At 47.0% G+C, this 16,835-nt stretch overlaps 2 protein-coding genes across 2 annotated transcripts in view; both read left to right on the top strand.

Moving 5' to 3' along the window:
• The window catches only part of ttc41 (tetratricopeptide repeat domain 41), a 57,211-nt gene extending 53,821 nt beyond the window's left edge, over positions 1-3,390 (top strand). The window contains exons 15-16 of the mRNA XM_067999335.1: positions 69-195; positions 270-3,390. Of these exons, the coding sequence (XP_067855436.1) occupies positions 69-195; positions 270-1,050 (908 nt within the window). The 3' untranslated portion in view covers positions 1,051-3,390. The remainder of the gene's footprint in view (positions 1-68; positions 196-269) is intronic.
• Positions 3,391-14,940: 11,550 nt separating this feature from the next.
• The window catches only part of nt5dc3 (5'-nucleotidase domain containing 3), a 33,013-nt gene continuing 31,118 nt past the window's right edge, over positions 14,941-16,835 (top strand). Inside the window, exon 1 of the mRNA XM_067999333.1 lies at positions 14,941-15,384. Coding sequence (XP_067855434.1) covers positions 15,066-15,384 — 319 coding nt within the window. The 5' untranslated portion in view covers positions 14,941-15,065. The remainder of the gene's footprint in view (positions 15,385-16,835) is intronic.

Below are 16,835 nucleotides of genomic sequence, written 5' to 3'. Positions count from 1 at the left end.
TGAAAACATAAAATCTGCATTGAGGTACAAGAATGCAGGTTCTTATATTTAATTACTTCTTTAAATAGGTAAACTATTACAAAATGATGGCAGTTATCAGGCTAAAAAAGAAGCAGTAGAATGTTTACGGCAGTCATTCGACTTACTAACCGAGCTGCTGGGTCCGAATCATCATTTAACAAGGGAGGTGCGAAGGTATGACATTTTGGATTTTACTGATCATTAGTTATGTAAAGTGTTGTATCCCACCAGTATCTTTTTTTTCATAGGCTGCTGAAACACTCAGAGTTACAAATCTGCGTTGATTTTACATTCTTTAAGAGGTTGGCAGCAGATACGCCTGGAAAATCCTTCAGTTCACTAACTGCAAAGGAATATGGCCTGAAAAAACCCGGTTTGCATTTCACTTCCAAACAGCATCAGAGACCGAAGAGCTGTCTTAATTCAAGGACTTTGGCTGGCAGCCATACTACCAGTCCTCAGACGATTGCCAGCTTCAAGTCTCCGATAACAACACATCTGGCTGACTATTCAATAGAAAAGACACAAGCAGATGTCAGTTCTAACATATGGTCTGATACGTCAGTTGATCTTGAACAGGATAAAATAGAGGATAATGCCGTATCAGAACAGGAATGTTTGGCCAATTCAGGATCTGCTTCAAGTTTACATGTTTCCAAACTTGTTTTGCCTCCAAGGCCAGCTGCGTTGGTGGTACATCAAGAATCTAGATATCCAATTATTAACAGGAATTCATCAGCATCAGCCAGAAGTGATGCCCAGTCCAATTCAGTCTGCGTGCCATTAACCACCTGCAAACCGTCTGTATTTGGGCATAACGTTAGCACCTTAGTACCGCCTTTAAGGACCAAGGTGGGTTCAGAAAGACTCAGGATCTTCTACAAATCAGCTTGGCATAATGCACCAGGACAGTACCCAACTACTCTTCAAAAACCTTTCCCACCCAAAAAACATCTCATTAGAAAGGATACTGGGATGGCTCGAAATGTGCAGCATGTCATTGTGCCAATGTACAATGCCATAAAGTAGTAGGATTCAGGTCTAGCTGAGATTCCCATTGTGGTGACTTTTTGCTTTCAGCTAGGATCATTCAGGAAAGTGCATACTCAAGGTGAAAGAAGGAGGGAAACATTGGAGAGTGACTCAAACCAACATCGTTCTCGCATCCCCCTTGCTCACCAGTTTGGTGGACAAAGCATGTCCTCAAACTTTTAATTGGCAGAGCTATAGGACTTTGGTTTCTCATAGATAGGTAAAGAACTAACAAATAAAAAAGAAAAGTGATAACTATGATTTCATTTTTTTTAACTCTTATTAAAACTCAATACAAGGGATACCAAAAATTGAGATTTATATAATACAAAAGTCTGTTGAAACTACTAGATAGCATTACCTGTAGTTTAAGATATTCTATAGCATCATTACAATCTACTATGGAGGAGCTAAATTGAAAGGATTGCGGCTGTGGTAACAACTAATGTATCATAGTAGGTACAGCACAGGAGGAGCCATTCGGCCTGTCGTGTCTGTCCCGGCTCTTTGCAAAAAGAAACCTCTAAGGATATTTATTTTTTCCCCTTTTTCTACTGTATTCTTGCATCACACACCTTCTCCAGCCAAGAGATTGGGGGTTGGTGACCTGTTCTTTAATCTCTCTTGATGCTACTGTTTAATGGCGTTAGGAGGTGTACAAGAGTAGCCCAAGCAGAATCCTTCAGATTCTCCGTCTCTCCCTGTGGGCCTCTTTAGATCGTTAGCAAAATTGCCCTAAAAAATAAAAATAAACCACGGTGGAGAAGGAAACAATGCACTACACATCAAACTCACATTTTATATTGCGAATGTAAAAAAGGCTCATGGTATGTAATGTATAAGTGTCAGAATTACAATTGCTGCTGTTCTCCTACAAATGCTTTATGTGCTTGTAGAAATTTTTTTTCTGTGCTATATTAATGCAGGAGCTAACACAGAGAGGAATTTGGTACAAGCAAGTTAAGCATTTGTATGGAAATAGTGTCAATCATAATTTCTACCCCATAGTAATTTCACAGCACTGATAAAAAAACTGTGCAGAATGTACTGCCAACTCTTGCTTTGCATAAAATATATTTACATATACATATTATATTTGTAAGATTTGTATATCTGGTTATGCATTTGTAAAGTTGTCTGGCCTATATCTTCTAGTCTTGTCGCTAACAATTTTTTGTTCAGGTTTCTTTCTTTCCTCTGGTTGTTGAATTTTGCAATTAAACATTGGGAAGACCAAAGGCATTGTCTTCGGCCCCTGCCACAAACTCCGTTCCCAACCACCGATTCCATTCCCTTCCCTTGTCACTGTTTCAGGCTGAATCAGACTTTCACAACCTCGACATCCTGTTGAATCTGAGCTGAGCTTCTGACCTCATATCCTCTCCATCACCAAAACCGCCCACTTCCACCTCTGTAATGTTGCCCGTCTCCGCCCCTGCCTCAGCGCATCTGCTGCTGAAACCCTCATCCATGCTTTTGTTACCTCCAGACTCTACCTCCAGACTCGACTATTCCAATGCTCTCCTGATCCTAATACTAACTGGGAGCATTCCGCCCTCCATAAACTTGAGCTCATCCAAAACTCTGCTGCCCATATCCTAACTCGCACTGAATCCCGTTCACCCATCACCCATGTGCTCGCTGATCTACATTGGCTCCCGGTCCTACCTCTTTAACTTCCTCCAGTCCTAGAACCCTCTGAGAACTTTGCGTTCCTCCAATTCTGGCCTGTTGTGCATTCCCGACTTCGTCGCCCCACTATTGGTGGCTGTGCCTTCAGCTATCTAGGCCCTAAACTCTGGAAACCCCCCCCCCCCCCTAAACCTCTCCACCTCTCTCTCCTCCGTTAAGACGCTCCTTAAAACCTACCTTTTTGATCAAGCTTTTGGTCACCTGTCCTAATGTCCCCCTCCTTTGGCTTGGTGTCAATTTTCGTCTGATTACACTCCTGTGAAAGGCCTTGGGACGTTTTACTACATTAAAGGCGCTACATAAATGCAAGTTGTTGTAACTTGCATTTCCTTCTTTTGTGCTGGGAGTTAAAGGACATATAAGGAAGAGCTAAACAAGCATCATGAGGAACCTAGCCCATATCACAATCATATAATAGAAAGGAACAGTGATATACGGGAGCTGATTACAGTCTATGGCATGTTTATACTCGTATATGAATTATAATAAATGGTATAACTTCTTTTCCTACATAGTCTAACATATGATTTCTGTTTTAACTGTGAACTGTTTTTTCAATTGTTGACGGTAATGGGGCAAGCATGCAGAAGAATTTTGTGATCGTAGGTCCTATTACTGACCCATGGACCATAGGCATGGTATAAAGTTGCAGAACGTAAACTGAGATAAGAACTTTATGCCTTTGTTGATTTATTTTGTAGCTCAGTTGTAAATAATTAGTGCAGCTTTAGCAAGAAACAACTTCCATGCTCCAGGTAGGGAACAGCGCTCATCGTGGGGGCCAGTCCCAATTGGGAGCACAGAATTGGCCCAATGTGAGAGGGGCCTGGGGTGATTCTGCATTGAATATTTTTTTCCTCCCAGGGAAGTGCATAGCTCCACTCAGTACCTATCTGGATGGCGCACAAGATTAGGAACTTGCCATACAGTAAAATTGCAGTCATGAAACCACAGCCTACTGCTGAATATCATAGGACACTGACGTTCCAACACTATCTTTTTACAAATCCTTCCTATACAGTCATCAAATTTATTAATTATAAATTCAGAGGACAAGAGGAATACAGCTTTGTCTCATGCTTATCTTTTTAGTTGGTGGAGGGTAATGGCAGAGCAGACAGGATTGTGGCAGCTTTGCTTCATCAATGTCTGTAGTCCTGCCACATCCAGTCGTGAATGGTGGTGGACAATTAAACAACTAATGGGAGGAGGAGGCTCTGTAAACATCCCCATCCTCAATGATGGCGAAGTCCAGCACGTGAGTGCAAAAGACAAGGCTGAAGCGTTTGCAATCATCTTCAGCCAGAAGTGCCGAGCGGATGATCCATCTCGGCCTCCTCCCGATATCCCCACCATCACAGAAGCCAGTCTTCAGCCAATTCGATTCACTCCACATGATATCAAGAAACGGCTGAGCGCACTGGATACAGCAAAGGCTATGGGCCCCGACAACATCCCGGCTGTAGTGCTCAAGACTTGTGCTCCAGAACTCGCTGCGCCTCTAGCCAAGCTGTTCCAGTACAGCTACAAGACTGGCATCTACCCGACAATGTGGAAAATTGCCCAGGTATGTCCTGTCCACAAAAAGCAGGACAAATCCAATCCGGCCAATTACCGCCCCATCAGTCTACTGTCAATCATCAGCAAAGTGATGGAAGGTGTCGTCGTCAGTGCTATCAAGCGGCACTCACCAATAACCTGCTCACCGATGCTCAGTTTGGGTTCCGCCAGGACCACTCAGCTCCAGACCTCATTACAGCCTTGGTCCAAACATGGACAAAAGAGCTGAATTCCAGAGGTGAGGTGAGAATGACTGCCCTTGACATCAAGGCAGCATTTGACCGAGTGTGGCACCAAGGAGCCCTAGTAAAATTGAAGTCAATGGGAATCAGGGGGAAAACTCTCCAGTGGCTAGAGTCATACCTAGCACAAAGGAAGATGGTAGTGGTTGTTGGAGGTCAATCTTCTCACCCCCAGGACATTGCTGCATGGGTTCCTCAGGGCAGTGTCCAAGGCCCAATCATCTTCAGCTGCTTCATCAATGACCTTCCCTCCATCATAAGGTCTGAAATGGGGATGTTCGCTGATGATTGCACAGTGTTCAGTTCCATTCTCAACCCCTCAGATAATGAAGCAGTCCAAGCCCGCATGCAGCAAGACCTGGACAACATCCAGGCTTGGGCTGATAAGTGGCAAGTAACATTCGCACCAGACAAGTACCAGGCAATGACCATCTCCAACAAGAGAGAGTCTAACCACCTCCCCTTGACATTCAACGGCATTACCATTGCCGAATCCCCCACCATCAACATCCTGGGGGTCACCATTGACCAGAAACTTAACTGGACCAGCCATATAAATACTGTGGCTATAAGAGCAGGTCAGAGGCTGGGTATTCTGCGGCGAGTGACTCACCTCCTGACTCCACAAAGCCTTTCCACCATCTACAAGGCACAAGTCAGGAGTGTGATGGAATGCTCTCCACTTGCCTGGATGAGTGCAGCTCCAACAACACTCAAGAAGCTCAACACCATCCAGGACAAAGCAGCCCGCTTGATTGGCACCCCATCCACCACCCTAAACATTCACTCCCTCCACCACCGGCGCACTGTGGCTACAGTGTATACCATCCACAGGATGCACTGCAGCATCTCCCTAAGGCTTCTTCGACAGCACCTCCCAAACCCACAATCTCTACCACCTAGAAGGACAAGAGCAGCAGGTACATGGGAACAACACCACCTGCACGTTCCTTCACCGTCGCTGGGTCAAAATCCTGGAACTCCCTTGCTAACAGCACTGTGGAGAACCTTCACCACACGGACTGCAGTGGTTCAAGAAGGCGGCTCACCACCACCTTCTCAAGGGCAATTAGGGATGGCAATAAATGCTGGTCTTGCTAGCGACGCCCACATCCCATGAACAAATAAAAAAAGTTAGTTTTCCCCCATTTGTTTGCCTAATTGAGCACTGACAAGCTTTTTAAAACTCTACAGGGGCTAAATTGGGCCGCGTAGCGCCTGTTTTGTAGTGGCTACGTGGACTCCTCAGCCCCGAAAATGGTGTCCGAGATGCGCGCGCACACTTCCGGTGTGATGTGTGCAGGACGCCACCTTGGTACCTAATGAACGCTGGCAGCATGTAAAGTAGGGAGATTATGATGTAGATCAGTGTTCAAGGCTGATTTGAAGCAGCCGGTGCCATTTTCAAACTCCCCGCTCCAGCCAACGCACTGTCCTAACCTCCCACAATTGAACAGGAGTTAAAAGGCATAAAGGGCCCACCACCATCGCTATTTAAAGGGATCACAAAGGAGTTACAGGTTAGTTGTTGGATTAGTTAATTTGGCTGCTGGTACAATTGTAGGTATTTGTGGAAGTTTCCTATACTTGGGAGAAAGTTGCAATATTATATAGAGAGTGGTCTGGGTGGTCTTGCAGTACAGTTAGTGGCATTTAAAATAATGTGCTGAACAACATTACTTCTAGACATGGGTGGCCTTCTAGGGCTTCCTCTGGGAATTGAACATGACTGGGAGCATGCAGAGAGTCCACGCAGAGCAAGATAAGCTGCTAGAAGAGGGAGGAGGAGACGCAGAGCACTTTGCAGGAGGCCATATCCAAGGCAGGTCTTCAGGGACCATTTCTCCAACCTCAACTTCAGCGACGACCAGTGCATCCGACGGCTGCGGTTCAAGAAAGAGGTCGTAACTGAGATTTGTCAACTGCTGCATCCACAACTGCAGCCTCAGAGCAGGGCAGAGACAGCATTGCTTGTGGCTATCAAGGCGCTTAATTTTTACGGCCCTGGCCCCTGTTAGGCTGCTGCTGGCGATATAAGCAACATCTCGCAGTTTGCAGTGTACTGCTGTATAAGGGAGGTCACTGAGGCTCCGTATGCACTCCGTGACAAATTCATGATGTTCCCTCTTGTCAGAGACAAGTAGCAAGAACGAGCACAAGGGTTTGCTCGCATTGCTGACTTCCCCACGGTGCAGGGTGCCATTGACTGCACGCACATTGCTATACGTGCTCCACATCAGAATTCGGCCATATTCATGAACAGAAAGGGGTTCCACTCCCTCAATGTGCAGCTGGTGTGCGACCACACGCAATGCATCATGCAGGTCAATGCCCGCTATCCTGGCCAGCAGTCATGACTCCTTCATTCTGCGGCAGTCCAACGTGCCACCTATATTTCAACCAGTATGGCAAATCAAAGGCTGGCTACTGGGCGACAAGGGTTATCTCCTCATGAAGTGGCTCATGACTCCGGTCCACAATGCACACACACACGTGCTCATAAAACGAGAGCCATCCTGCCACACGGAACATAGGCATCCTCAAAGCAATGATTCCGCAGCCTGGAACACTCTGGAGGAGCTCTGTCGTACTCAGGTTGAGCTGGTATCAAGATTTGTCATTGTATGCTGCATGCTGCACAACCTCGCCATTATGAGGGGACAGCCCTGGCTGCCGCCTAGCTGGCATGAACCTGAGCCAGAGGCAGAGGAAGAGATGGAGGAGGAAGTGGAAGTGCAGTAGGAAGTGGAGGAAGAGGCAGGGAGGCAACAAGGTAGATAGGCCCTGTCTGCCAGAGCTCTGCGTGATCAGACTATGAATGAGATATACCAGTAACCTCAAGGGCACCTCCCCATTCACCAACAGTCCCACACTCTTTAACTTTCCGCTCCCACGTGACCATCAAATCGTCCTTATGATTACACGTTGCTTCCTCCATCAGCTCATCGCAGAAATGAAAGCCGTCACCAAATACAAATACAAATTCAAATTTATCAATTAACATATGCAATAAAGCAAACAAAATGAAACTATTTACCCTTGTACATTCCCTTAGTGCCTGATGTCAGTGTGCTTTTACCTATCCTAGTGCTCCTACGAGATACATCCCCAGTAGCTGGTGCATGAGTGGTGGAAGGCTGCTGACCTTCAATTGAGGAGAGTGCAGATGGCCTTGGAGGATGACCCTGAAAAGCTCTGGACCGGGAGGGCCCAGCTACAGACAGCACCATCTCGGCCTGGGCTGCAGCAGTCTGGCCTGGCTGGCTGACAGGCAACAGCAAGGGTACTGGCGGAGTGGTAGGGGTGGGAGCAGCAATGCTATCATCCTGAGAGAGGACATCAGGTTTGTGTTCCATGGCGTCACTGCCACTCTCCCTGGGCGGTGCCTCAGCACTCCTGGTGATCTAATGGAAGCTGTGACATCGGTCATCAGGCTCTGCATCATGGTGGGTTCCACAGGCGTGCTGATGGAGGTGACCACCCGTTCCATGTTGGAAAGGATGGGCTCCAAGCTCTGCGCAAAGCCCTGTGCCAAGTTGGAGCTGGACTCCTCCATGCCCCTTGACATTGTGCGCAGGCCTTCTGGCAGGCTTTCCAGTGAACCAGGCATTTGGTTGTGTACACCCATCAGCCTTCTCCTGTAGCCTGGCCCATCGAAGTCATCATCTGACTGCTCGGCAGCAGAACTCGTGAGCGACCTCGCCCTCCGGCGAGCTGGCATCTCCGGTACCCATTTCCCCGCCCCACTCCTGCGCACTTGTGCCTGGTGTCTCACCACATGCAGATCCCTCCTCTATCCTAGCCTCTAAAGTACGCGCAGTGTCAGTCTCTGAGTTGGTAGCTGTGAGTGTAAGATCGAGTGACGGTGTGTCTGCATCATCACTGTCATCTTCTTCTGCCTCCTGTGATGGTGCCCATTCCAGGTCTTGGGTATCTGAAATGACAAAGGGACACGGTTGAGTTGTGGTGCGGGGAGAGGAGAAAGTAAGACGTGCGTGCTGACGCCATTTGCAGCACGTGAGTCAGAAACGATTGTGGGCTGAGGGAGAATTGGGAAGCGAGAAGGAGGATTAGGTATGCAGAGACCCTCATCATCGATACCTCCAGCACCAGCAGTGGCCACAACCGCAGCGACGGCCCGTCCAATGGTGGACAGCACTGTCTCCTCCATGGGGGTGAGGATGTGTAGGTGTGCCTATCCTTCCCCAGGTCTTTCCTGCTGACTGTTGTTATATGCCACCTTTTCCAGCAAGAAAGAGGGAAGTTTCCTGCAAGATGTTTGAATGATGTGGCTGTCGTGGTTGAATAGCTGCCAGTGTGTATGACCTGTGAGTTGCTCAGGGTGTGCAGCTTGCCAGAGTGGTAATTGTGAGGGTGAGATGCAGCATCTGATTCGCAGGGTTGTGGAATGATTGAAAGAGTTTGTTGGTAGGTGGGTGACAGGGGGGTGTCTTGTGTGGAGCAGTGAATGAGGCTAGTGGTGTAGTTGGTAGGATATGCCACATGACAGTTGAACGCACTCACCTTGACCACTCGTGTCAAATCATTGAACTTTTTCCTGCTCTGCGTCCATGTGCATGGAGCAATGCTCCTGGCATTGACCTCGTGTGCCACAGCCTCCCACTGCCTCTTGAGGATGTGTCTGGAGGGCCTCCTGCCCCCTGCGGATATAGGATGGCCCTCCGTCTGTCCACCCTTTCCACCAAGGCCTCCAGAGAACCTTTATGCACGCTTTCTCGGAGGCGCAGCCATTCCTCAATATCTTCCAGCCCAGGAATCAGTTCACACCACTTCCTGCAGCCACGGAGCACCTCCCCTTTAAGAGGTGCAGGCTGCCTTTAAGTAGTGCTAGCCACTCCAGATATCGGGGCCCCCTGCTAGTGTGTGCAGCCACTCACAGCGCAGATAGCCCTGGCTGCACGCAGGGTCACGATGTACAAATCTCCAGAGAAAGGGGGGAAAGGCGTGCCCAACGTGGCCCTCATCCTGATGGCCACCTTTGTGTACGGCTGCATCAAGCTGTGCATAGACCCTCAGTACGCAAACACAAAGTGTCACTACGTGCTGAGGTTCTACCTGTCCCCGGTGTTGAGAAGGATGGGCCTGGCAACGCTGCCACGGAACGCTCCGTCCAGTTGGACCGTTCCGCCCCACCTGTCCTTCGTGGAAAGGTTTGTGCAGGAAAACACCTTCGACCACAAGGCGATCAGCAAGTGGTCCGCACGTAACGTCCTCGAGACCCTGCGGGAAAAGGAGATGGTGGATCCTGTCGGTTGGTTCCCCGAGCAGACTGTCAATGTCATTTGGCAGAACGCCTCATCGCCAGAGCTTTCAAACAAGCACCAAGACCTTGCTTGGCTGGTGGTGAGAAGGGCCCTTCCCGTCAGATCCTTCATGCACTCCCGGACTCTCAGCGCCACCGCGCGCTGTCCCAGAGGAGGCTGCGGTGGAGACGAGACCGTCACCCATCTCCTTATGGAATGTGCCTTTGCAAAGAAGGTCTGGAGAGAGATGCAGTGGTATCTGTCCAGGTTCGTCCCGAGCAGTTCCGTAACACAGGTTTCTGTGCTCTACGGGCTGTTCCCGGGGACGCACACTGAGACGGACATCAGCTGCTGCTGGAAGACCATCAACTCGGTGAAAGACGCCCTTTGGTCTGCCCGAAACTTGCTGGTCTTCCAGCACAAGGAGCTGTCCTCGACCGAGTGTTGCAGACTGGCACATTCCAAGGTCCAGGACTACGTGCTGAGGGATGCACTGAGGATGGGTGCGGCCGCCGCAAAGGCCCTGTGGGGAAAGGCAACCGTTTAGAGCCTTCCCGCCATTGTAAACCGAGGGGCTGCAATCAGGGAAAAACCCCCTCGGGCAGAATGTAAAATTCAAATTGCTGTAATGTACCTGTAATGAATCTGAAATGGACCGGAAATGAATCAGTAAGCAATAATCTGTGTTGAGTATGATGCAATGAGACACCCTAGAGTGTCATGAACTGCAATGATGTCCAATGTGTTCATTGTACTGCACTTAACGTAACCTGCAAATTGTATAATCTGTATTGTGTACGTTTGGAAAGTGATATGACAACTGTTTTGTATGTACTGCTGCAAATTTTATGAATAAAGTATATTTTTTGAAAAAAAAAGCCCTGGCTGCACGCAGCAATTATGTAGATTAGCAGGCAGCACGAATGTTACGTGCCCGTTTACGAGGGTTAACCAATTTAACCCCCTACAAGTGGGCAAAAGGAAATTTGAAGGCACTTTTCCTATGTTCTTGAAGGATTTATTTGAAATAATTAGCTTTCTATCTGGGGCATTTGAATTCAGAGTGAGTACCATGTACTTTGGAGAAATTAGACATTCTTGACTAATCTAATAGCCTTATCATTTAATCTTGATCATTGAGGAGATATACAATTCAGAAATAATTATTGTTGGAGTACTAATTTGCATATAATTATAGCAAAAGTAGAGCAGATGAAAATGCTCTCTAAACTCAGGCTTCCAGAGATTATGAGCAGTTTCAATTCTATGGCAGTTTTTTGGATACTCAGAAATAGCAGTAGTAAAGCTCCTTTTGAATTTTCATGTAAATATATGGAAATTGATTGGGAAAAATACAAACACACAACATATTTTATAGTTTGCCTATTAAAATGAGACTGGTTGTTTGTGCTAAAAATTACACTGAAGTAAATCAATGGCCGGGAAATTCATTGGAGCTGCTCTCGCTCCACTGGCGTTACTTCAACGGAAATGCACCGGGAAACCCCTTTCACGCACGTAAACAGGGTTTCTGTCACACTTCGAAGGTAATTTTAACTTCTGGTGCCAGCCGAAAAACGGGCGAGGTGTAAAACAGGCTGCCAATTCGCTAGGGAAGAGAAAATCAGCCAGCGTTGCTGTTCCCGATCGCTATCGAGTCATCTTTACTGGAAGTGCTTGCATATGTGAATGCTGAGTGTGGACAGGGGGTAGGTCCTCTTCATTTGACTAGCCTGCTGACACTCAATGTAAAAGCTCACACGTAAATAATAGTCACTGGTCACCAGAGGTAACGGCAAGTTCCTGGCACCCATGCAACCATACGCCATCAAGGAGTTAATGCTTTCAGAAAAGGATGGGAGAAAATCACCTTAAAAAGAGAAAAAAAATTGGGTGTATGGCTGATCTTCTGAACCCAATTCTGAATATACACTTCTGATAGGGCATATTCTCTGCTAGGTAATAGCATTCAGAAAATCGGCATACATATATGGAAAGATATATATAGAGAGAAAAACCAAGGTGAAGAGCCAAGACTCATTGTTCAGAACATCACTAATGTTTAAGAATGTAGAATATAAGATGTAAGTAAATTAGAAAGTGGTGATTAGACAATACCAAACTCGGGTTTTAAAAGCCTAAAGATTTTGAATGGAAGGAAAGACTGAGAGACGTAAGCAGTTCCACACTTTTGAGGTCCTGGGAAAAAATGAGTTGAAGGGCTAATTGAAGGGCAACTCGCCAAGGCTTCGTCGACAGCACCTCCCAAACCCGCAACCTCTACCACCTAGAAGGACAAGAGCAGCAGGCACATGGGAACACCACCACCTGCACGTTCCCCTCCAAGTCACACACCACCCCGACTTGGAAATGTATCACCATTCCTTCATCGTCGCTGGGTCAAAATCCTGGAACTCCCTTCCTAACAGTACTGTGGGAGAACCTTCACCACACGGACTGCAGCGGTTCAAGAAGGCGACTCACCACCACCTTCTCAAGGGCAATTAGGGATGGGCAATAAATGCCGGCCTCGCCAGCGACGCCCACGTCCCACGAACAAATAAAGAAAAAAATTTCACGATCCTACACTCCCAATGGGGAAGCCGTGCTCACAGGGAGTGTGGACCAGAGATAGAGCTACAATATTGTAACCCTGATTTTCCAACCCATGCTCCCTGCAAAAGCAGCTCACTGCTGGGAGCATGAAATCACCCCTAGAATGTTGAGTTTTCATTTTAACACAATGAGGATGTGGAGTGAAGGGAAAAAACATGGTGCATTTGCAGTTTAGAAGGAATATGAGATGAAAGTTCTGAGGAACATTGACCATAGTAATGTAAATAAAATAGAGAAAGACTGAATGAAGGTTGGAACTGAGAGAGGTTGCCTAACCAACATTAAGATTTTTCTTGTATCCTGCCCTGGAGTTGAGGGAGATGTTAGATGGACACCTCTCGTCTTGCTAACAGTATTTAAGTCTTGGATAGATTTAGGCTTTATTGAGTTGTTTTAATCAAAGGAAGTTTTAGACATGAATGCAGCTCCCAGCTTCTTGTAGGTTGCTTTATCAATGGAGGAGATGTGGGAGCTTCATTTAAGGTCAAAGATGAATCTAAGACCAAGAATTTTGATAGATGAAGAAGGACTAAGGATGGAGCAATCAAAGGTGAAAAGTTGGAGACGTAGTTACGAATTGAGAGAGACCTTGATAGAGCTGGATTTTTAAAGAGTTAAAACAAACAAGATTTTCATTGCCCTGTTGCAAGTAGATAAATCGCCAGGCCCGGATGAAATGTATCCCAGGCTGCTAAGAGAAGCAAGGGAGGAAATAACGGAGGCTCTGACCATCATTTTCCAATCCTCCCTGGCTACAGGCATGGTGCCGGAGGATTGGAGGACTGCTAACGTTGTACCATTGTTTAATAAGGGAGAAAGAGATAGACCGAGTAATTATAGACCAGTCAGTCTAACCTCGGTGGTGGGCAAATTATTGGAATCGATTCTGAGGGACAGCATAAATCGTCATTTGGAAAGGCACGGGTTAATCAAGGACAGTCAGCATGGATTTGTTGAGGGAAGGTCATGTCTGACTAACTTGATTGAATTTTTTGAGCAGGTAACAAGGAGGGTCGATGAGGGTAAAGCGTTTGATGTAGTCTACATGGATTTTAGCAAGGCTTTTGACAAGGTCCCACATGGCAGACTGGTCAAAAAAGTAAAAGCCCACGGGATCCAAGGGAAAGTGGCTAGTTGGATCCAAAATTGGCTCAGTGGCAGGAAGCAAAGGGTAATGGTTGACGGGTGTTTTTGCGACTGGAAGGCTGTTTCCAGTGGGTCCCGCAAGGCTCAGTACTAGGTCCCTTGCTTTTTGTGGTATATACTAATGATTTGGACTTGAATGTGGGGGGCTTGATCAAGAAGTTTGCAGATGATGCAAAAATTGGCCATGTGGTTGATAGTGAGGAGGAAAGCTGTAGACTGCAGGAAGATATCAATGGACTGGTCAGGTGGGCAGAAAAGTGGCAAATGGAATTCAATCCAGAGAAGCATGAGGTAATGCATTTGGGGAGGGCAAACAAGGCAAGGGAGTACACAATAAATGGGAGGATACTGAGAGGTGTAGAGGAACAAAGGGGCCTTGGAGTGCATGTCCGCAGATCCCTGAAGGTAGCAGGCAGGTAGGTAAGATGGTTAAAAAGGCATACGGAATACTTTCCTTTATTAGCCAAGGCATAGAATATAAGAACAGGGAGGTTATGCGGGAACTGTATAAAACACTGGTTAGGCCACAGCTTGAGTACTGTGTATAGTTCTGGTTGTCACATTACAGGAAGGATGTAATTACACTAGAGAGGGTACAGAGGAGATTTACGAGGATGTTGCCAAGACTGGAAAATTTTAGCTATGAAGAAAGATTGGATAGGCTGAAGTTGTTTTCTTTGGAGCAAAGGAGGCTGAGGGGAGATTTAATTGAGGTACTTAAAATTATGACAGGAGTAGATAGGGAGGATTTATTTCCCTTAGCAGATGGGTCAGTGACCAGGGGGCATAGATTTAAAGTAATTGGTAGAAGGATTAGATGGGAGCTGAGGAGAAGTTTTTTCACCCAGAGGGTGGTGGGGGTTTGGAACTCACTGCCTGAAAGGGTGGTAGAGGCAGAAAACCCTCAACTCATTTAAAAAGTACTTGGATGCGCACTTAAAGTGCCGTAACCTACCGGGCTACGGACCAAGTGTTGGAAAGTGGGATTAAGCTGGATAGCTCTTTTTCGGCCGGCACAGACACAATGGCCTCCTTCTGTGCAGTAACTTTCTATGATTCTTATGATTAGCTCTGTCTCTCTCTCCACAGATGCTGCCTGTCCTGCTGAGTATTTCCAGCTTTTCAGTTTACATATATATATATATATATATATAATAAAAATACTTTCTCCCACTAGATTACACATTACATGTCCTTCCCACCTTCTAATCCAGTACTGCAAACTGCAGGCACTATTGACCTGTGGGTGTTTTGTCTCATTAAACATTGAAACAATGCCTTTAAGTGTTGGTGTCCTCCCACTGTCTGCTGCAAGACTGGTTGAAGGATTGCAATAGGGAAGTGACGACAGGCTGGTTTGGGGCAGAGCCCGAGCAGTGCAGACCGGTCTTCCCGGCTTCAGCACCGCCGACGGGGAAAAGGGCAGTGCGAGTTTCCACCAGCCCCTTCCTCCTTTTTCCCCCCCCCCCCCCCTGAATTCGCCGCTCTGAAGATGACCTCCCGGGCGCTGGCGGCCAGGTTGCCGGGGAGGGCTGTCAGGGAGCTGCTCCGAGGCGGCGGGGCAGAGCCTCCTCCTCCGCCGCCGGGTAGGCTGGAGAACGGTCAGGTCTGCCGGTCCTATTCGGTGTGCGGAGCGAGGGGGCAGCAGCAGCAGCAGCAGCAGCAGCGCTTGTTCGGGCGCCGCGGCGGTGTCGCCGCAACAGCGGGGCAGAGAGGGCGGGCGCAGCCGGCGGCTCCGCACACGGGCAGTGCCGTGGACATGAAGAGCTACTTGTGGGCATCGTACAACGAGACCAAGAAAGTCAGCGAAGGTGAGACCCGGGCGCAGGGCGGGGGAAATTAAATAACATTGCCATTGGAGATCATAGAATCTTACGTGACGGAAAGAGGCCATTCGGCCCATCGTGCCTGTGCCAGCTCTTTGAAAGAGCTATCCAATTAGTCTCACTCCCTTGCTCTTTCCCCATAGCCCTGCGAATTTCTACCCTTCCAAGTAGTTATTGCCTTTTGAAAGTTACTGTTGAATCTGCATCCATCGCCCTTTCGGGCAGCGCATTCCAGATCATAATAACTCGTCCAAATGTACCTCTAACCCCCAAGAGTGCCATGATAGTCTTAGAGTGCGAACGGCATTAAACGTCTGCAAAAGATGTTTGTCATGTTTTAAGCTCTAATCGAATACAATTGGTCTTCCGGCTAAGAGACCTCATGACAGTTACCTTTCCATTTATAGAGATGTCATCAGGAAGTTGAGATATTTGATCCTGGGAACTGCTGATCCCAGATCAGGTTTCCCACTAGGCAATATATATCTCTCTCAAGGCTTTGCCTGTATTTTTTTTCCCCACTGTGCCCACCAGTACAGTACGGAGTTCTATCTTGAATCTGGGGCCAACAGATTAGCACTGCGCAAAAAAAATGTATGGGGTTTGTAAGTGGATTTTCCCATTATTGTCGCAACAAAGGGTTGTTAGTCCTTCAACAATAACTTCTGTGTGATTTGGGCCTGAGTGGTTATTCAACAACAAGTTTTAATATTGACTTACAACAGAATTGCACTACAGCTGTCTTCAACATGTCATTATATGACAAACGGTTCGTACAACCTGGACTCAAGGTGACTCGACCTCTGCAGGCTGCCTTTCCGGGCTGAGGACTTGGCACTGTCCCGAGAGCTCCAACTCTTGGGAGGGACCATGCCCTATCTTTATACTATTCGGCTGCATTGTTCCGCACGTAGGCATCTCCTGGTTGTTAATTATCCCGCCAGGCATCTCAAGATGAGCTGTTTTACATAACGTAACTAGTGACCTCAACCTTCATCTTTGTTCTACGAGTTGCTATTGTTCTGAGGAATGTGTAGGCTCTTATCTGTATCTCATGGCCTTGTGTGTTCTGCTTTGCTTCAAACACAGAGACAGGAACTTCGCTTCCCCTCCAGCATTCGCTTTGCGAGACGGGACATTTGACCATGCTTGTTTTAAACCATATTCTTACATCTCCCTCCTTTTGAACCTGAGTGAAACTACTCTGGTTCAATTTTCACCATATCCCTTAACTTTCTTCTTGGTCTTGCCTAAGATCACCGTGAGCTAATGTTATTAACATTATGTTTACATAAACATACATAGACATATAGATACTGCTTCTAAGTTTCATTTGGTTAATATTACACGTCATGATATAGACAAAGAAAATCATAATAGACTGTAGTTTTCTGTGCCGTGTATCATATTATCAAGGGATCGTGGACTTAAAGATT

The sequence above is a fragment of the Heptranchias perlo genome, chromosome 18 (genome assembly GCF_035084215.1).
Source record: "Heptranchias perlo isolate sHepPer1 chromosome 18, sHepPer1.hap1, whole genome shotgun sequence".
In the NCBI taxonomy this organism is placed as follows: Eukaryota; Metazoa; Chordata; class Chondrichthyes; order Hexanchiformes; family Hexanchidae; genus Heptranchias; species Heptranchias perlo.
This window is presented reverse-complemented; position numbering and strand designations above follow the sequence as displayed.